At 40.2% G+C, this 21,483-nt stretch overlaps 1 protein-coding gene across 1 annotated transcript in view; it reads left to right on the top strand.

Moving 5' to 3' along the window:
• Positions 1–21,483, top strand: part of MYO5A (myosin VA) — a gene marked incomplete at its 3' end in the record, with an annotated part of 180,568 nt that overhangs the window by 103,671 nt on the left and 55,414 nt on the right. Inside the window, exons 13-22 of the mRNA XM_082847112.1 lie at positions 316–441; positions 1,741–1,824; positions 7,542–7,703; positions 8,902–8,999; positions 11,037–11,123; positions 11,212–11,320; positions 13,764–13,975; positions 14,895–15,051; positions 19,398–19,637; positions 20,644–20,892. Coding sequence (XP_082703238.1) covers positions 316–441; positions 1,741–1,824; positions 7,542–7,703; positions 8,902–8,999; positions 11,037–11,123; positions 11,212–11,320; positions 13,764–13,975; positions 14,895–15,051; positions 19,398–19,637; positions 20,644–20,892 — 1,524 coding nt within the window. The remainder of the gene's footprint in view (positions 1–315; positions 442–1,740; positions 1,825–7,541; positions 7,704–8,901; positions 9,000–11,036; positions 11,124–11,211; positions 11,321–13,763; positions 13,976–14,894; positions 15,052–19,397; positions 19,638–20,643; positions 20,893–21,483) is intronic.

The following is a 21,483-nucleotide window of genomic DNA, read 5'->3' as shown; positions in this document are numbered from 1 at the left end:
AACAAATTTTTAAAAATACATGATAGTCATGATATTTCATCTTTCATCTGTGAGGCTTTTGTTGCTTTAAAAGCATATCGAATATTTATTTGATGACCTCTGGTATAGGCAGGTTGAGTTGCTGAAGGTGTCAGTCATAGCTTTTCATTAGTCATTGGTTTGGGGCCTCTAAGAGAGAAATGTGGAAGGAATGAGTTCCTAAACTGGATGTAAAAGTTGTTAGGAAAGCCAAAACATGGTCTCTTGGTTGATGCATCAGAAGCGTCTCATAACAATTTTCACCTGTTTTCTTTCTTTTTTTCCCCCTGAATGTAGATGCCTAAAGGCACAGATGACACTTGGGCCCAAAAATTGTACAACACACATTTGAACAAATGTGCGCTCTTTGAGAAGCCCCGTCTATCAAACAAAGCTTTCATCATCCAGCATTTTGCTGACAAAGTAAGGAAGTTTTATTATCTCTTTTCTTTTTGAATACTTAAGCTCAAAGAGGAAAAAAAATCAATAGTCAATAGATAGCATTTTTTTCTTTGCTGAGCTTGCTTTCTTTAGCTCCGTTTAGGAAAAGTAAGCTTAAGTGTTGGCTTATTGGTTTTCTCTTTCTTTAACCTAAATGGGATTATATTAAGAAATAAATACATGTTTACAGTCCTCTATCTATAATTCTGAAATCCAAGAAACTCTGAAATCCATGTCTTTTCATAATTCATTTAGTGGCTAAGCCTGATTTTTGACCTGAACTAACATGAGGTTATTTATAGTCTTTATTTATCCCAGTTAGGCTGGATATTTATATATTTCAATGTAGAAATGTTAATATGTTTGATTACAGATTGCTGCCTCAGATTCTGCTAAAAGATTCTGGGTTCTGAAACCCAACGGTTTCAGAATAGAAACTGTGGGCGTGTGTCACCCTCTGTGATTGATTCAGTGGGTCCCTACTAATGAGGCATGCAGACTTGCTGCTTCACAGTTTCTGTAGTCTACTCAGAAAATCTGGAGCTATGACACTAGTTTATATTTCCAGGAGGTTGTGGGGTGGCCTTCTGGTAAGCTCCCCATGGTCCCCTTTAGGAACCCTTTAGGAGGGTTTTCCGAGTCTGTCCTGCTCCTAGCTGGAGACCTTGGAATGGCTTCAGGGCCGCCTAACGGCTTTGTGGTACAGGCTGGGGACCCTGAGTGGTAGATGGCTGACGTCTTCTAGAAGCAGGGAGAGTCCATTCTCACGTAGTTCTACTTACCGGATCATACAGTGTTTACCCAGCCTCCATCTACATCCATTGTCGCCACTTCAACTTTCTGCCAGACAGCCATTTGTTCCTTCTGACCCTCTCTCCAGCTTTTATCTCTTCTCTCCCAGAGGAGACTTACTCCTGCGGGACGGTGAGCTAGGTTTGAAGGAAATACAGTGGGTCAGCCTTGGAGGAGTTCTCTTTGGCCTGCATGAGAGAAGAGAACAGCTTCTTATGAGTCTGCTTACCCATGAACTGGGATGATCTTAGATCACAGTTAATCAGCACTGCCACTCTTCCCTAGGAAAAACAATATTTGGGGAGTTTTACTCTAGAGTTAACATGCTTCTTACTAAGAATGGTACTAGTTTCTTAGAATAAAACTAATGATAACACTTCACTGATAGCCCATCACATAGCCTGAGCCTAATAAATATTTTTGTTGTTGATGACAATCATATCTATTCAAAAGTTTATTAGCTAAGGAGATTTTCCCATGTGTTTTCAGGTGGAATACCAGTGTGAAGGCTTTCTGGAAAAGAATAAAGACACTGTTTTTGAAGAACAAATTAAAGTTCTTAAATCAAGCAAGGTAACCATGTATAGGCTTTCTCCAATAAGGATATATTCATTAAAATGTTTCTTATTTAAGCATTCGCTTTTTAACAGTAATAATAATTGTTCTAACAAAATCAGCTTTACTGTTAGTTTTCTATTTATCAATACATGTGTCAGGTCCTGTTCTTTAAATGCCTTACAAGTGTTAACCCACCTAATCCTATGATGAGGTGATATTATCATTACTCCCATTTTACAGATGAGGGAACTGAGGCACGGAAACTTCATAGCTAGTAAGTTTTCAAGCCAAATTATTGATAAAACCCAGGCTGTTGAGCTCAGAGTCTGCACTCCTAACCACTATGCGGTGGTGTTTTATGTGAAATTTTTGCCTCCACGGCAGTTATAGGCTCTCCTGTGCCTTTGTGAGAGACCATGAGAGAAAACATTTTGTTGTTGTTGTTGTTTTTGGCTGTGTCATTTTGAAGGGATACGCTAGAGACATGGCCTTAAGCATTCCATCCAAATAAAGATTGACCTCTGGATCATTGAGTGCAATTTTCAGGTATGGTCCAAAGCACTTTGAAATTATTCTTCTTAGGTATAGATACCAGAAACACTGCTTTCTAGTGGGAGCAGAATATTCCAGATTGCAAAGAACTATGATGGCTCTCTGAGGTTGATCCCAACCTCTACCCTTTGACTCTCTTCAGGAAAGTATGGGGAGGGGGGCACGGCTCACTTTCATCCTGTAGGGAGCAAACCAGAAAGCTGGTTGCTTACATTTAATAAAGTAAATATTCAAATATTCAGTGAAAGACTAAAAATATTCATGTGAATTCTTCTGGATTTCTGACCAGCACTTTTTGTTTTTCTGGTTTATTCTAACAAAATCGTTTTAACTTCAATGGAATGTTGTATGAACCTTTTTTTTTTTTTTTTTTTTTTGCGGTACGCGGGCCTCTCACTGTCGTGGCCTCTCCGTTGCGGAGCATAGGCTCCGGACGCACAGGCTCGGCGGCCATGGCTCACGGGCCCAGCCGCTCCGCGGCATGTGGGATCTTCCCGGACCGGGGCACGAACCCGCGTTCCCTGCATTGGCAGGCGGGCTCTCAACCACTGCGCCACCAGGGAAGCCCCTATATGAACATTTTGACTCTTGTTTTTGGAATAAAAACTTTTACTTTCAATTATTTTGATAATAGAAAGATGATGTAAGGACCAAATTCCAGTTTTAACCCTCAGAAAAGAATGAGTCTATAGTCTTAAATGTCTGTAGAAAAAATCATTTTTTCATTTATCCTCTTAAGCCTGGACATTAACGCTTTATACCTTATAAGAATGATGTATAAGAGAAAATTCTCTCACAGTGCCAATCCCTGATTCAGTTAAAGATTATAAATCATTTTAGTTTATGAATACTGATGAAAACCCTGGAATTCTAGTGTTACTAGTCTAAATAATTTAGCTGACACAGAACATTCACAGGTTCTCATTCCCCAGGCACCCATAATCTTCGGTGTCTTTTTTCTGACCTAACTTTTCTGACTGGCTCGTGGCTCCTTAATTTCCAGAAAGTAGCTGTGCATTCTGAGGAATCATTTGGAGTGACTGCCAGTCTATATAGCACTGTTGCAGCTGGGTGGAGGTGGTTGAGGTTTACATAGCTTAAAGGCCTACACTGCTCCCAGTCAGCAGAAACCCAACCCAAGGGTATGAACTTTATGTTTTAATTTTTCTACACCTGATAGGAAGCAAGTGTAACCTAGTGTTGACTTGTCCTCTTGGAAGTACTAATTTTAGAAGATCAGTATTTGTGTTATGTGTTTTCAACAGAATTATTTTTGTGGTAATACAGTGTGGGGTTCTGTTTGTGTGTATGTGTTTTGTCTTTTTTTTTTTCTTTCTTTCATTTTGCAGCTTCTAGCCACTTTAAAAGGAATTAAGGTATAAAAAAACTTAACAGAAGGTGTCTTAATTTATGTTTTCCCACCATAAAGAAATCTGTTGCTACATCAAATAACAAGAAGCACATAAGTAAATTGCAGCTCGATGAAATACTACTAAATTGCAACTCTACTAAATGTCATTAAAAAGAGTTATATCCCCTACTTTCCATGTTGCTAATTGATGAAGGGAAGCACAGTTCATCTACTGAGTTTATGCCTCAAATCTCTCATCTGTAAAATAGAATCATGATAGTATCTACTTTCAGAGGTTGTTATGAAGATTAAATAGGTTGTATTAATCTCTTAGAGCAGTGCTTCATGTGTAAAAAGCTCTTAGTGAATAATGTTGTTGTTGTTGTTACTGAGATGATTTCCCACATCTTTATGAAGCAGTTACTTGGATTCTTCTGTCTTCTTTAACACTCTTTCCTAGACATATAAGTTCAGTCTGAAGCAATTCAGAGCCCTGTTTTAAGCATAGACAGATCAAAGAAACAAGATGGAATGTCCAGGCATATCTACCTACTTACATATTTGACTTTCTGTTTATCTGCCTTTCTCTCTTCAAATGAAGTTGGCCTCCTCAGTCAGTGGGGAATGGCTAAATTTTTCAATGAATGATTTAAGAAAATTGGGGATTTAGCAAGGTAAACAGGTAAATGAGATAGGCAGAGGAGTTAGGTAATAACCACTTAACCAAATATTTAGATGATATCATATCATAAAGTGGTAAGTGCTATAAAGAAAGTAAAACAGGGCTTCCCTGGTGGTGCAGTGGTTGAGAGTCCGCCTGCTGATGCAGGGGACACGGGTTTGTGCCCTGGTCCGGGAAGATACCACATGCTGCGAAGCAGCTGGGCCCGTGAGCCATGGCCGCTGGGCCTGTGCGTCCGGAGCCTGTGCTTTGCGACGGGAGAGGCCACAGTGGTGAGAGGCCCGTGTACTGCAAAAAAAAAAAAAAGTAAAACAGAGTACCAAGCTAGAGAGTGACTAAGCTTGGGCAGAGGTGAGGTGCTCCACTAGCCACAGTGGTCAGGAAAGGCCTCTCTGAGGATGTGACATTTGGGCTGTACCCTGAATAATAGGAGACAACTGTGTCAGTGGAAGAGCAAGTGCTGAGAGGAGTGCTGAGACTGTATAAGATGGTTGTGTTTGAGGTCCATAAAGAAGGCCAGTACGACTGGAGCATGGTAGCTGAGTAGGATGGGTAGACAGGGGCCACTTTCTGGAGGAAAGTGTGGCAAAGAGTATAGATTTTATTCCTGTTCCTGTGGAAAGTCTGAACAGTTTTCATATGGGGAATGATATGCTACTGTGTGGAGATATGGTGGGAGGGCTGGGGATAGGGGGGTAGTAATCTAGGGGACAGATAGTGGACTGAGATACTGAAATTATAGCAGTGGAAATGGCTTATGATTTGTGCGTAGAGTTGACTGGTCTTGTTGATGGTTTGAGTATGGAGAGTGAGAGAAGGAGAGAAATTGAAGATGACTTCTATGTTTTGGGCCTGAGATGCTGGATGGATAATGCTGCCACTTACTGAGGTGAAGACTTGTAAAAGATCAGGCTTCAAGAGAAAGAATCAAGAGTTCTGTCTTGGACTCATGGATATGGAGAACAGACTTATGGCTGCCAAGGCGGGGGGGGGGGGGTTGGGGGAAGGATGGAGTGGGAGGTTGGGGTTAGCAGCTGTAAGCTACTATACATAGAATGGATAGACAGTGGGGTCTCGCTCTGTATAGCACAGGGAACTATATTCAGTATCCTTTGATAAACCATAATGGAAAAGAATATGAAAAAAAAGAATGTATATATATGTATAACTGAGTTGCTTTGCCGTTCAGTGGAAATTAGCATGACATTGTGGGTCAGCTATGCTTCAATTAAAAAAAAAAAAGAGTTTTATCTTGGACACGTTTTACCTGAGATGGCAATTAGATAGTCAAGTGGACATGTCGTATAGGAAGTTGTAAATGAAAGTCAGCAGGTCAAAGGCAAAGTCAGAGTCAGTGATATAAATTTGGTAGTCTTTAGAACTAGATGGCATTTAAAGCAATAGGACTGGATAAGATTGCTTAGGGAGAACAAGTAGGTGAAAAATAGTAGAGAGTAAGGCATTCCAACTCCTAGAGACTGGCCTGAGGAAGAACCAGGAAAGAAGTCTGAGAAAAATGGCCCACAAGGAAGCAGAAATACTGCCTAAAGAAGAAATTGTAGAGTAGTTTCTAATATGACAATGTGAAATGTTCTCTTTTTTTTTTTAATGAAAACTCAATGTAGAGAATTTTAAATTTATAACTTGTATGAAGAGGAAGACATATATATGCATCTATATGTGTGTATGTGTTCTGAACTCTCAACACTGAGTAGTTTTCTGGTAGGTATTGTAGAACTTCAGTTAAATTCTAACACTGGTGGTGAATATGATATTTCAACCCAGCTCTATTAACTATTTCACACAGAAGAGAGAAAAACAAAGTTTAGGTAGGCAGCGCTAATGTAGAGCTAGCAATTTACTTGGAAATGACAGAAGTGTGTCAGATAGATCCTAGAGTCCTTGGCCTATTATCGAATAGCCTTACATCTTAACTCTGTGCTGAGTTTTCAAATCAAATCTATTAGGAACTCTTATTTTTCCCTTTTGTGATACAAGATAATGGTAAAACGTTCCCCTACCCCCACCCCCTGCCCTGCTTTGTAGCTAACCAAGCTATATGTATTCCGTAAAGCAAGGGATACATTCATTTGTGCAGCAAGCAACCATTATTGGTATGTCATGTATAACAATTTGTTATATACATCATGAATTATATCCTAAATTACCCTTATAATTGATAGATACATTATACCAAATGAAATTAATTTTGTTTTTAAATGAAAGAACTCTCTTAAGAAAATTATTGCTTCTGGAGATATTCTGAGTTTATTAGATAAATAATTGGCTATTGCAGTTACACTTTGACTTATAAGAAGGATTTATCTTATGTATGTGGACTGTTTCACTATTGTAAAGATATGTACATATATCAAAATGTTACTGTCGATTAGTTTGAAGTCTCTTTTGTTCCTTAAAATGTCTTCCAACCACATTAAATTATACTATCCACCCATTTATTAACTACCAGAGCTTTTAATAGCCTTTCATTTCCTTAACCTGGTAGAACACAAAATTGATTGCAGGAATTATGCAGTCATGCAAAGCTTACAGGATACGGGCAGGGTTTCCTTTTACTTTTTTTCCCAGTAATGCACATTACTTTCTAAAAATTACTGTTAATTCATGATTTTTTAAAATCTTATTAAATTGTAGAACTAGTTCATGACACCCTTCCTGATGAGATTTTCAGTGATAGTTTTTAGTTGGTACTCACCATTTGAGTTATTGGGTAGACAGATGAAGCATGATGATAAAACTTTGGTGGAACTGATGTAATAAGACTTTCAATTAGTAGGTTGCTCATAAAATAATTATCGTTTAAAACCAGTAAAATGGTTAGAGCGGCCATTTCCTGTGGATTAAGATTTCAAGTCTCAGTGGAGTAGTTTTGATTTTGTTTTCCCCCAAATAAGGTTGTAGAATTACTGCATTTTTTCCATCTATATTTTTGTAGCATTGATGTCACCTCCCTCTCACATTTTTGGCTTCTAACACAGATACTGATTATTTCTGGAATGTGACTCTGAAAGGGGTTACTTAAGGAAGGGAATCACTATGGATTGCAAATCATCATAGTGTTTCTGTGAAGATTTCCAATTGAGTTTGGGTTTAGAGTGTGATTTCCTTTTACTGTTTTTGACTCAGTTTAAGATGCTACCAGAATTATTTCAAGATGACGAGAAGGCCATCAGTCCAAGCTCAGCCACCTCTTCAGGGCGCACGCTCCTTACCCGCACTCCTGCAAAGCCCACCAAAGGCAGACCAGGCCAGGCGGCCAAAGAGCACAAGAAAACGGTGGGGCACCAGGTGAGTTCAGGGAGCCGCTGCTGCAGTGCTACTTCCCCTCTGGCTCAGCTGGAGCCTCAGGTCTTCCTTTGTCAGCCTCCCAGGTGGGGTCCTCAGGTGAGGAGAGGCTGGAGCTTTCACTGTGAGAACACAGAACACTGTCCACTCATACTTCTCCCCTCCTAACATAGACCCGTAACTCTGCTTAAGCGTTTCCCAAAATAATTTTCTCTACATTTTAATTCTTCCAGTACATATCCTCCCTCACAAACCACTGCTGCCTTTGTTTTGTTCTCTGGCTGTTTCCTCTCTGGATTTGTACAGCTCCTTCAGCCCAGGAACCGTGCCTTCTGCTTCCTTTGATGTTTTATGCACCAGGGGACTGGGAAACATGACACACGTGCTTAGTGCCTGAACTAGGGCTGGGGGCTTTGGGCAGGAGGCTGAGTGCTAGTCAGCTTGTTTTCCTGAGCAGATAGGAAGCAGGGCCTGGCACAGGTCCACAGCCCCCAGTATGAGCCCATGTCCCTAAAGGTAACCCCACCCTGGCTGTACTCTTCCATCCTCTTCCCCCCCCCCATTTCCTATACTCTTTTAAATCATCTGCTACTTTTTTCAGTATCATACAGCAAAATTCCTACTGTACATGATTAAATGACCTTAATATCTTTAAAGCAAGCTTATATTTTTAGTCAAAGTTTTAAGTGTACAACAGAAAGCTACAGAAATCTATATTAAAAGGGTGGGTGGAAGAATGAACTCTAATGTAATGATGATAATGATGTGTGATAATGATGTGTCTAAGTAGGTTCATCAGCTGTAACACATGTACCGCTGTGGTGGAGAATGTAGATAATGGAGGAGGCCATGCCTCTGCCAGGGTAGGGGGTATGGGGGACATCTCTTTACCTTCTGTTTGAAGCTACCTTCTGTTTGCTGTGAACCTCAAACTGCTCTAAGAAAATAAAGTCTGTTTTAAAGAGGCAGGGGCAGTGGTGGTGGTGGGAGGAGCGAGAATATCTGTTTAGCAGAGTGAGCATGTAAATGGTAGGGTTTAAGCAAATTTGAACCAAAAGCCCTAGCAGCTCCACTGTTGAGGGCTGGTCAGGTTCACAGGTGGCAAAGTCATCTCCGCTAGTGTCATTTGAAGAAAATTTTCAGTTGTTTTATGTCATCTTTGACAAAACCTTGATGCCCCTTTCTGCTCTTTTTCATGCAGTTCCGAAACTCCCTTCACCTGCTTATGGAGACCCTGAATGCCACTACCCCTCACTACGTGCGCTGTATTAAGCCTAACGACTTCAAGTTCCCATTCACGTAAGTATTTCTCAAGTGCTGAATTTAAAGTATCCATATCTCATAAGGATTGCCAAACCAGCAGCAGAGAAAAAATACTTAGGTAAACCTTCATGTCTTGTAGAGGGAAACAACTAGTTAATAGAACTTTTTCCGTTTTTGTTCCCTTTTAAGAACGTGAAAACGGGGAATTCCCTGGTGGTCCAGTGGTTAGGACTCCACGCTTCCACTGCCAGGGACCCGGGTTCCATCCTTGGTCGGATCAGGGAACTAAGATCCCACAAAGCCTCACGACGTGGCCAAAAAAAAAAAATGTGAGAACAAATTAGTAGTTGGCCTTCTGATGATTTTAAAAGTTGAGATCAACCACACATTTCTAGTACTATTTTCTATTTGTAATTTACTTCATTTCAAGATCTTTTTGGACTTTAGTTAAAACCAGAGCTGGGTGAGATAAGGTTGCTTTGGCAAAGGCTCACAATCATCCCTGCTACTTTTCAGCTGTTGAAACTATCAGAGAATGTCTACTTTTACCAAACATCTTGTCCTGTGTCAAATACCATTTGCGAGAGGAAGTTTTTTCCAAAACGGAAATATTTCTCTAATTTTGAAAGTAATGCATGCACATTATAAAAACAATTTCCAGGAAATATAAAGTGGTGTAAAAATAAATGAAAGAGCATTTCATTATACCCAGAGAGATAAAAAGTATTGACTGGCATAGATCCTTCTTGATCGTTCCTTCCCTGCTATATGTGTGTGTGTGTGTGTGTGTGTGTGTGTGTGTGTGAGAGAGAGAGAGAGAGAGAGAGAGAGAAAGAGAGAGAGAGAGATTAATAAAATGGAAGGGATCATGCTGTAATTGTTGTTTTGTATCTGCTTTCAACTTACGGGTGTTTTCCGTGTTAGTAAGTACAAATCCACATCATCATTTTAATGGCTACGTCATATCCCATTATATACACATAACACCATTCTTTTAAATTATTCCCTATTGATGGCCATTTGGGTTATTCCTATGGCTATGATAAACATCTTTTGCCAAACATTTTTATATATTTGCCTGATTATCTCCTTAGAATAATGTATTTCTAGAAGTGGAATTTGTGGGTCAGAGATTAGGCACACTTACCAAAGGCTGTAATAACTCCCACTCCGCAGTGTGTGCGTGCTCCTTTACCTACACCCATGCCAGTCTTGCCCTTGGAGAGTCGGCCTTAGACTGCAGGGCACTTCTCAAAGACTGTTGTATTCTTCTCATTGCCAAGAAGCCCTTTCTGGAGGAAGTGAGAAGCTGGAAGAAGCTGCCACGCCCTGGGTGACTTTCCTGGACAGCCCTAGGGGCCATTGCCTTCTGTCAGCCAACCGCATCTCCCATCACCAATAAAACACTTGAGAAGATAGCGCAGCAGAAGCCTCAGATAGGTTACTCAGGGCTTAACTGGGGAGTAAGAGGAATCATCATCCCGTAAGAAGCAGGCCTTGCTACTTCTTCTTTTAGTGTCAATTTAACATTAAGGTGCCGTTTATCTAGAGTGAAATACACATAAGATATAATATAAAATATTTTTCACTGACATGGACACTATTAATGCTTAGTATGTATACACTGAGTTGAATAGCTTTTAGAACACGAATAATTTTTTTAAAATACCTGAATGGGGCATATTTAATTTGTTCTTCTTGTTAGAGAAATCTCCAGGGCTGGCCAGTCTTTATTCCAGGGGAGCTCTGCATGGTGAACTAAAGAGTTATGAGAACAGCTAGTCAGGCCAAGGCATGTAATGAGCATGGCACAGTGCAGGGGAGTTTGGGCTTTTTAATATGTTTAATGGCATTTCTTATAAGTTTGTGGTATGTATTTTTACTGCTAATGGTCTGTTCCCCTCTCTTACATGGAGTTTTCCATTCTGATCACTGTTCCAACTTTTGAATTTTTTTTTTCTAATTTATCCATTTGGCTCTTTACAAAAGAATCCAGTCTCTGGACTGAGGAAAGTAGTTTGTGGCTAGAGCCACGCTTCTTTGTGTATTAATGATTTCCATTTTTACACATAGGTTTGATGAGAAGAGGGCAGTACAGCAGCTGAGAGCGTGCGGTGTCCTGGAAACCATCCGAATCAGCGCAGCAGGTTTCCCCTCTCGGTGGGCTTGACATTTTTCAAATATAAGGGATCCTAAAGGGGGAGGTTCCTGCTTCTTTAAATAAGCTGACATGAGTTTCTTTTTATAGGTGGACTTACCAAGAATTTTTCAGCCGCTACCGTGTCCTAATGAAGCAGAAAGATGTGCTAAGTGAGAGAAAACAAACATGCAAGAATGTTTTAGAGAAACTGATAAAGGTAAGAAAGATTTTTCACTTACCTTTATCGGAACAGATGTTTGCCAAAGGCCTTGTGATTGTAACCTGTGAATGTCCTAGGAATATCCATATACTACTAATCTGGGTTATTCAGGGGTGGAAAGGTGGAGAGGCACACTGTCTTGGAGGTCAAGGCTCCCTGTCTTTACGATGGAAGGACTAGTAAAGATGATGGTCCAGTATCAAGATACAGGATGGTGAGGCCTGGACCCAGACTTGAGACACATTCTTTTTATTTATTCATTTATTTTTTTTGCGGTACGCGGGCCTCTCACTGTTGTGGCCTCTCCCGTTGCGGAGCACAGGCTCTGGACGCGGCAGGCTCAGCGACCATGGCTCACGGGCCCAGCCGCTCCGCGGCATGTGGGGTCTTCCCGGACCGGAACACAAACCTGTGTCCCCTGCATCGGCAGGCGGACTCTCAACCACTGCGCCACCAGGGAAGCCCCCAAGTACTAAATTTTTATTGAAAATTACTTATGACAGACACCAGGCCAGATGCTGTGTGATTAAGAAAAATAAGTCTTGTTCTCAGGTGACATAGTGTGTCTTGGAAATTAATGCATTTTAAAGATAAGTATAATATACCTTAGTGTCTGTCAAATGCTGAGTGAGTGAGACAAGAAATCAACGGAAGACAAAGCCACATCCGCTGTGGGAAGGAGGAACTATTTCATGGAAGACATGTATTTTGAGTCAGGCCCTGAAGAGTGGGTAAGATTGTATAAAGTGGAAAGAGACTATCCTAATAGGGAGCAAGGAGCAGAAAAGCATAGTTTTCTCAAAAAGCAGTTAGAGTCGGATTTTTGTTTTTGCTTTTGCAGTAAAAAAAAAATGGTGCATGGGACAGTAGGGAATTGGTTAGGAAATGTGGGTTGGTGTTTGAAGAGACTTGCATACCAAGCTAAGGCGTTCACAGACTTTAGAATGCACCAGAGTCACCTTCAGGGCTTGTTAAACTTCAGAGTGCTGGGCCCCACCCCTAGAACATCTGATTTGGTAGGTCTGGGACGTGTCACGTGTCCAATAATGTGCATTTCTAACAAGTTCCCAGGTGATGCCGATGCTGGTTTGAGGACTACATTTTGACAACCACTGATGTAGGTTGTAGAGAATTTAAGACTCATGAGATGCTGTTTAAAGAATATTTTCACTTATTTGACACTAGGTTGGATGGATTACCTCACTTTGAAGTAATTAGTCATAATTATTAGCTATTAACTAGATGTAATATCTCTTCTTTGGTGATAATAACTTTATTTTTCTTGAAAGCACTTAGGCCACTTTCCTGGTAATGTGTAAAAGAATCTGATACATTTTGAATCTGGCCTAAGTCCTTTCTAGGGAATGGAGAGCAGAAAGTAGGGAAAGCCTCCTCCCCCAGACTGCTCCCCCCTGCGCTTGGGGCCGCAAGGTAAAGGAGTGTAGGCTTGGGGGCGAGGGAGAGAGAGCTGAGATGAAATGGGGCAGGGAGAAGGAGACAGGGAGAGGGAACCACTTTCTAGCTCTTCCAGCTAGCCTCCTTTGCAAACTTTATTGATTTAAACTGAAACAGTTTTAGATATATGTGGAGATTTCTGATTTTCTGTTTTCACGTACAAGATAGGAAATATTTGCTTACAGTGAAAAGTGATTTTTCTCTGTTTTCACTTAGAATTTCAGATCACAGTATTGATTATTATAAATAAATTCTACTCTTCTTTTGATATAAGATGGTTAATAACTTGCATGCTTCTAGATAAGCTGGATCGGAATATAATAGACCAAAAATAGCATGCATATATATCTGTGTTTACTGCTCAGCTTTGTTTATAATCAGAAGTCAATGAGCATCATAAATGATTACATTTTTGTAAAAGGAGTTTTGAAATTTGTAGGAAGATTTACTGTTGATAAAACCAAGAGATAACTGTTGAGAAACTTAACTCTTAACATGAATATGCAAGATTTTTTATCTTTTAGTTTTTATTTTGTGTGCATTACTTCCTGCCTTTTTCTTCATATTGGTGTTTTTGTCCCTTCAGCTTTCTCATGGAACACACAGCCCGATGTAATTCTTACAGCCTGGGTCAGTCAGAGGGAGTGTCAGCATCTCCATTTCCTTGAGATATTTAAAATACAGACAAGCAAATAGTAGCTGCCTATAACCCACAACCAAGTTTTGGGCCTCAGATAATAATTCCAGGTAGAATAATTCTGGAAAATAACTCTTAACCTGCAGTTTTCCTTAAAGTCCCTTCTATTTGCTCCACTTGCATAGGATCAAAAAGCTGGCTCCATTAGTTAATTGTGATGTAGCCCAAGTTTTAGCTAATAGTTTTATCCCTTTACTGATTCTGCTTTTAGACATATATTTTCTCTTTAAAATTCATTTATCTAGTCATCATTTCTACTTCTGAGTATACAGTTTCTTCCAAAAATAGGACAAGGACAAATACCAGTTTGGGAAGACAAAGATCTTTTTCCGTGCCGGTCAAGTGGCCTATCTGGAAAAATTGAGGGCAGACAAATTGAGGGCTGCCTGCATCCGGATCCAGAAGACGATCCGAGGGTGGCTGCTGCGGAAGAAGTTCCTGCGCATGCGCAAGGCTGCCATCACCGTGCAGAGATACGTGCGAGGCCACCAGGCCCGATGGTAGGTCTCCTGGCAGCATGTCCACTCTGGCTCACGGGCAGCGAAGATTGGCGGGCTCATCTGATTGATTGTCCAAACTAGGACAGTTTTGAGTGGTCACCCTACCTGAGAAGACAGCACCTTACCTCTTCTTAGGTCCAAGGAATTAACTCATAAGACAGTTAAATAGAATACAATTTCACTCACCTTTGTGAATGATTCAGATTGAACCTCAAAAAAATAATTACAAATTACTGCCTACTCATGTCCTCAGTATTTATTTTTTATACATTTATATGGGCTTGAAGAAATCATCTGTAAATTAGAACAGTCATGAATATAACTAGTTAATAATGACTCTGTTTAGGAGTTTGGGGGAGCAGCTAGCTGAGAAGGTGTAGAAGAGAGTTAGTTACACTTACGTGTGATTACATATTAGGATAATTTTAATTTAGAGATATCAAAAGACATGAATTAATGGTAAAGAACTTGTGCCCAAATGGATAGATTAAGGAAAAACATCCATGCATTAGCAATGGATAGAGCTAAGAAGGCTGGGTGATAAGTAAGCACAGGATTACTGTGTAAGCTCGTCTGCTATGTAAAGGGGACATAGCCTGGGGTAATGAGCACAGTCCTAGAAGGAATAAGCCTTTATGACCTTCGCTTTCTGTATTGTAAAATCAAGTAATATGGGACATCCCACTTTTCAGGGTTAGGTAAGTCTCAAATGAGATAATGGATGCACAGATATTTGGGGGATCATCAAATAACTATACAAATATAAGAAATATAAATGTTGATTTAACGTGTATGTTATTAGAATAATACAATGGAGGTGCTACTTATTCTGCCAAAGGTACTGGTGCTTTCAGCCTCTACAAAATGTATTCATGGGTTTTTCTGATTACTGACTACGCACCACTCTTTCTCTGGCCAGTTATGCTAAGTTCCTGCGCAGAACCAAGGCAGCAACCATCATTCAGAAGTACTGGCGCATGTATGTAATCCGCCGGAGGTACAAGATCTGGCGGACTGCCACGATCGTCCTTCAGTCTTACCTTCGAGGCTACTTGGCCAGAAATAGGTATCGCAAGGTGAGGCCTTGTTTTCAACTTTGTTTGTTCATTCCATTAATGTTAATCAAATTCCACGTCTGTACAAAGTGCCACAGGGGCTCCTATGGATGTAGGAGTCATATGGAGACAACCAACAATTGAAATACATTTTTAAATATTAAATAAGCCACATATATTTATTAACATGATGTTGAAAAAGAAAATTTACTTTTTTCTTCCCCTGTCTGTAATTTGAAAAAAAAGTGAGTATATTAGTTTCCTGTGGCTGCTGTCATAAATTACCACCAACTTGGTAGCTTAAAACAACAGAAGTTTATTTTCTCACAGTTCTGGAGGCAAGAACTGTGAAATTAAGGTGTCAGCAGGGCTGCTCTCCCTCCAGAAGCTATGGGGGAGAACCCATTCCCTGCCTCTTCTAGTGCTGGTGGCCACCAGTATTCCTAATAATTGTGGCCATATCACTCCAGTCTCTGATTCCATCTTCACATCATCTTCTCTGTGTCTAACTTCACTTCTTTTGTCTGTCTCTTATGAGAACACTTGTGATGGATTTAGGGCCCACCCAGATAATCCAGGATAATCTCTCCATCTAGAGATCCTTATCTTAATCATATCTGCAAAGGCCCTTTTCCCAAATAAGGTAATATTTACAGATTCTTAGTATTGGGGGCCTTTATTCAGCTGACTATGGTGAGCTTTGAATAGGTAAAAATATTGGATAGACCAAAAAGTTCGTTCGGGTTTTTCTGTAACATCTTACAGAAAACCCAAACGAATTTTTTTTTTTTTTTTTTTTTTTTTGCGGTACGTGGGCCTCTCACTGCTGTGGCCTCTCCCGTTGTGGAGCGCAGGCTCCGGATGTGCAGGCTCAGCGGCCATGGCCCACGGGCCCAGCTGCTCCATGGCATGTGGGATCCTCCCGGACCGGGGCACGAACCCGCGGCCCCCGCATCGGCAGGCGGACTCCCAAGCACTGCGCCACCAGGGAAGCCCCGAACGAACTTTTTGGCCGACCCAGTATATGGCAGATGAACAGATTAAGAATGAAACTACCTTGGAACAATTTACCATGGTAAAAATGAAATCAAATATAACATCGATGTGGTCAAAGTTGTATTGACTGGAGTATTATGCTCTAGAAATTTTTGACAAATAATCTTTATGTCTAGCAATAATCATCATGGCTATAGATAGTGGATCACCAGATTAGTCTTAGTCCTCACCTCTAACAATATATGATCTAGTCGATGAAAGTTTTTCCTCTTTCATTTTGGCAAGGTTTTGAGTCTGTTCTTTAGAATATAGCCCTAATAAGCCAAAAGTACAGTCTGGATCTTGGAGCTCTCTGGGCATCACTGTTAGTAGAGTGATGTGAAGAACATTTCTCTAATCACAGGCAGTGATTATGTGGGCGTGCCCTAGGCCCTATTCATGTATTTATTTTATTTTCTTATTTTGAATTAATTTTATATAACAAAGAAAAATGGAACGCTAATGAGGTTTGAATGAGCATATTTAATAGCTGTGTTTTGAAGAAAATTTGAAGACTTAGCTACTCCAGGTCTTTCTGCCCACGCCTGGTTTATAGTCAGATGTTCTTTCTCTTCAAGCATGAGCTTTCAAGGGAGGGAAAAGCCTTATTAAACTTGACCTTTTAGATATACCAAACCAGTTACCCTCCTGTTTTCCTCACTACTCTCCTCAGGAACATCTGAACTGGCGTGTGAGGCCTTTGGTTTAGCAGTAGCAGTCTCTAGCTAGCTTAGCTCCCAGTGTGACTGGACATAGTAGGGGAGGCAGGTTAGAGACAGGCTCGTGTGTAGGCCAGTAGTACCCCCTTAGTGATCCTTCTAGCTGTGATTCCAATCCAAGCTTCCCCCAAGCTTTGGGGGTCTTAAAGTGAGAGCAAGTGTTATTTAATGTCTCTGACTCACCGATGGAAATGAGATTGAGAATGGAAGCTCTAATTATATACTGTTTCCATTTGACTGAAATTAGAGAAATGGACCAGTATCTGAAGTTACATGGGGAGAAGGAAATGGAACAGGAATATTGGCATTAATACCTTTGCCACTGTGTGCTGCTTGAGTTTTAAAGTCTGAAAGCCTTCATTTTGCCATCACTGAGTCTTATCCAGTTTGTCACTAGTCATCCAGATAAGATAGGTGGCTCCCTTGGGATTGTGTTGTTGAGTGAGAGCTCAGGATGCCCTGCCTCACTGCGGCATGATGCACGGTGACTGCACTTAGTGGGAACTGAAGGCTGCCTTAGCATTAGGAAAACATCCCAAAGGGACAGCCTTGAGTTGGCTGAAGATACTATGAAGGTCTCCTAAACACCTATGTTTATTTTGTATTTGTTGGCTTTAAACACAACGACTTATTTCTTAATTGTATCCTCTAGCATGGCATATGTTTTTCATGGTTTTTCTCAGCTACATAACCTAAAAATAGGAACTGTTCTTTTAATGATCTTACTAAACTGCTACCTATCTGAATAGATTGTTTCAGAGATTTTTTACATTTAAAAAGTTTCATAAAAGATACATTGTTTCCATTTATAATAATCACTAATAAGTACTTAATCAAGTGCATACATTTAAACATTTATATCACACAAGACTTATTTTGTAATATCGTAGACTTGAAAGGACATCAAAGTTTTGCTAGTTTGCTAGTTCAACCGTTCTTAAAATTTAAGAACTTCTTCCCCATCATTCCTGGAAACTGTTTACACAATCTCTGCTTGATGGTCATTAGTGACAAGAAATTCATCTCATAAGGCAATCTTATTTTTTAAATTTTATTTTTATTATTATTATTTTTTTGGCTACATTGGGTCTTCATTGCTGCCTGAGGGCTTTCTCTAGTTGCAGCGAGCGGGAGCTACTCTTCGTTGTGGTGCACGGGCTCTAGGCAAGTGGGCTGCAGTAGTTGTGGGACGCGGGCTCAGTACTTGCAGCGCGTGGGCTTCAGGGCACACAGGCTTCAGTAGTTGTGGCCTGAGGGCTCTAGAGCACAGGCTCAGTAGTTGTGGCACACAGGCTTAGATGCTCCGTGGCGTGTGGGATCTTCCCAGAGCAGAAATCAAACCCGTGTCCCCCTCATTGGCAGGCGGATTCTTAGCCACTGTGCCACCAGGGAAATGCAAGGCAATCTTATTGTTATAAGTTGTTTATAAGTTTAGGGCAATATCTTTTTTTTTAAGAAAATACAATATAAAATTAAGATTTGTTTACTTTAGTTTATCTTCTTTTTAGCTTTCCTTTTAAAGTTCTCTCCCTACTACCTTTGAATCCCATAAATGGATTTGTGCTGCATTTATAATAGCAATGGGAAATCCTCACTAGAATGGTATTCCTCAAATATGGCAAACAAGAGTGGCATTTTTTTGTTGCTGGGGAAAAAAATCAATAAATCAGTAATAAACTTTGCAGTACCCCAAGTGTCGTCTTCTACAGCCTGCTTACTGGCCATACCCCATGTCCTCAAGCAGAGACCTAATGCACAGTGACATGGTATCAGCAGTAAGGGTAGTGGGTAAATCTCTTATTTTACTAGCACGTAGTTCACAGGGTACCAAGTTCTACTTATTTTCTAAAGGATCACCTGTTGCTTATAGAAATCATATAGCAATAAGAAACCTAATGCATTTTTTCTTTCTTTGTAGACTAGTTTTCTATTTAGTAATCTGGTACCTTTTATTTAGACAGCTTCTATCTGTATACTCCATTTATCATCATACATATACATATAATCATACATATGACATGTGGATATAATACATATTTTTATATATGTCTCTCAAATTTCCTCTTTTTTTATAAAATGAGTTGAGTTTTTTAAAAATTTACCTTTATCTTATTTATTTGTTTTTGGCTGTGTTGGGTCTTCGTTGCTGCATGCAGGCTTTCTCTAGTTGCGGCGAGCGGGGGCTACTCTTTGTTGCGGTCCGCAGACTTCTCATTGCAGTGGCTTCTCTCGTTGCAGAGCACGGGCTCTAGGCGCGCGCGCTTCAGTATTTGTGGCTCACAGGCTTAGTTGCTCTGCAGCATGTGGTATCTTCCCAGACCAGGGATCAAACCTGTGTCCCCCACATTGGCAGGCAGATTCTTATCCACTGCGCCACCAGGGAAGCCCTCAAATTGCCTTTTAAAGACTACATTTCAATCACCTTTCAAAATAATTTTGTGCTTCCATATATTTGTGATAAATACAATCCACATAATACATTGTTGCTTCAACTTTTATGTCTTTCCCTTTAGGTAATGTGTGGGTTCTCAGCCTGACATCCATAGGTTGATAGAGTTGAGTATTGAGTCTAGTCCAGGGTCTGACGTTACTTGCACTTACCCTCTTCTGCAGATACTCCGTGAGCACAAAGCAGTCATCATTCAGAAGTGGGTCCGGGGCTGGCTGGCTCGCACCTACTACAAGAGGAGTACGCACGCCATCATCTACCTTCAGTGCTGCTTCCGGCGGATGATGGCCAAGCGCGAGCTGAAGAAGCTCAAGATCGAGGCCCGCTCCGTGGAGCGCTATAAGAAGCTCCACATTGGCATGGAGAACAAGATCATGCAGCTGCAGCGCAAAGTTGACGAACAGGTGTGTTTTAAACAGGAGTCCTGAAAGTGCAGCATGCCTAACAAAATCCACTGGGGTCATCTTCAGCATTGTCCCCTCTTGACTTTACCTTTCAGTCTTCGCAAAAAAAGTAAAATAATAATGGCATTAATGAATGTGGAAATAGTGACAAGCTCATAGGTAAGATTATAATTGCAAGGACCAAGGCAGGAAATTATTTTCGAGAACACAGACAGGTTTACTAGCACTCCAAACAGTTAGGACCGAGAGTCATATTGTACTTTATATTTTACAAAGCTCTTTCATCATTATCATTCATTTGTGTATAGTGTATGGTTCCTTTTACAGATGAGTTGTTTAGCATTGAGATGGCAAAAGAAGCAGGAAAATGTCCATGCTTCTGAGAAATCTGCAGTCTATTTGCAGAGATAAAAGTTTGATTTCTTAGAGATAGTTAGCAAGTAATATTTTAGCACATGCAAATGATATAAAGGTAGTTAGTAATACATAAATACTAAGGATGACAAAGAAAAACAGAAAAGAGAATGAAATAGGATTCATCAGAAAGGTTTTCTGAGTGGGAAGAGGAGTTTCCAGATGGTAAACAAAGGGATTTGTAAGAAACTTGTGATTTTTGAGGCCATTTTATCATTCTTATGCATCACTAGCCGGCACATGGCTTTCAGTAGCACACTGATTTGTTTTCAAAAGCAAGTATAGATTTTCCTATTCCTGGATTAAGAATCAAGAAAGAGAATTTACTGTGGGAACTCACCTTGTGACTATGAGAAAATCACATCTATGTTGCTCATCATGTAAAACAGAAATAATTGTGCCCATTCTCTCTTTGTATCACTAAGAGGGTGCTGATGGTGTTATTTTAAATATTGTCATTAGTAATTTTGGTTAGATACTATATCAGCACTATGATGATATAGCGTGAATACGATGAATAGGCATGGTTTTCTCACTAAATGCATTTGTGGTGTGTATATTTACTTTTTGTCACTTATGTGTGTGTTTAAAGAACAAAGACTACAAATGCCTCATGGAGAAACTGACCAATCTGGAAGGAATATACAACTCTGAGACCGAGAAACTACGAAGTGACTTAGAACGTCTTCAACTAAGTGAGGAAGAAGCTAAGATTGCTACTGGACGTGTCCTCAGTCTGCAGGAAGAAATTGCCAAGCTCCGGAAAGACCTGGAACAAACTCAGTGTGAGAAAAAATCCATCGAAGAGTGTGCTGATAGATACAAACAAGAAACTGAGCAGGTAGGAGCTAATGTTCATATCCCCATCTACTCCTTCCACAAAGGAGTTGTGCTGTCATCTTGACCCAGCCCTTGTGGCTCAATATTGGTTTCAATTGAAGGTAAACACACATTTCAGTTGGTTTACTGTTCATTATTAGTGTTTCCCCCAAGCAGCTGTTCCATATGCTGGATGAGTACCTATTGGTCTTTTAGTAAAACCTTTTACTCTCCTAAGAACAGAGGCAAAGCAGTGTTATAAGAAGAGAAGTGATGGCCAAGAACCTACTATACACGCTTTTTCTTTGAATGAATAGATCTGTGCGGAGTGTAGACTCTTTTTTCTTCAGCAGGTTAAAGATGATTAAGAAGTAAATCACAGTGAACTGTCAGTAGCTGATAGTAGGGATCTTTATGGAAACCTGCATTAAGACTGTTTTGAGAAGTCCAACAGGAAAAAATCCAAATGTCTACGCACTGATCGTAGCCAAGAGCTGCTATGCAGATAGAACAACAATGAAAATGCTTACAGATTGACCAGTGCTTCCACACTACAAATTTGTATTAACTTATATCAAAACTTTATTAAATACAGAAAACACTAAGGTTCTCA

The sequence above is a fragment of the Leucopleurus acutus genome (assembly GCF_964270905.1).
Source record: "Leucopleurus acutus genome assembly, chromosome: 1".
Classification (NCBI taxonomy): Eukaryota; Metazoa; Chordata; class Mammalia; order Artiodactyla; family Delphinidae; genus Leucopleurus; species Leucopleurus acutus.
This window is presented reverse-complemented; position numbering and strand designations above follow the sequence as displayed.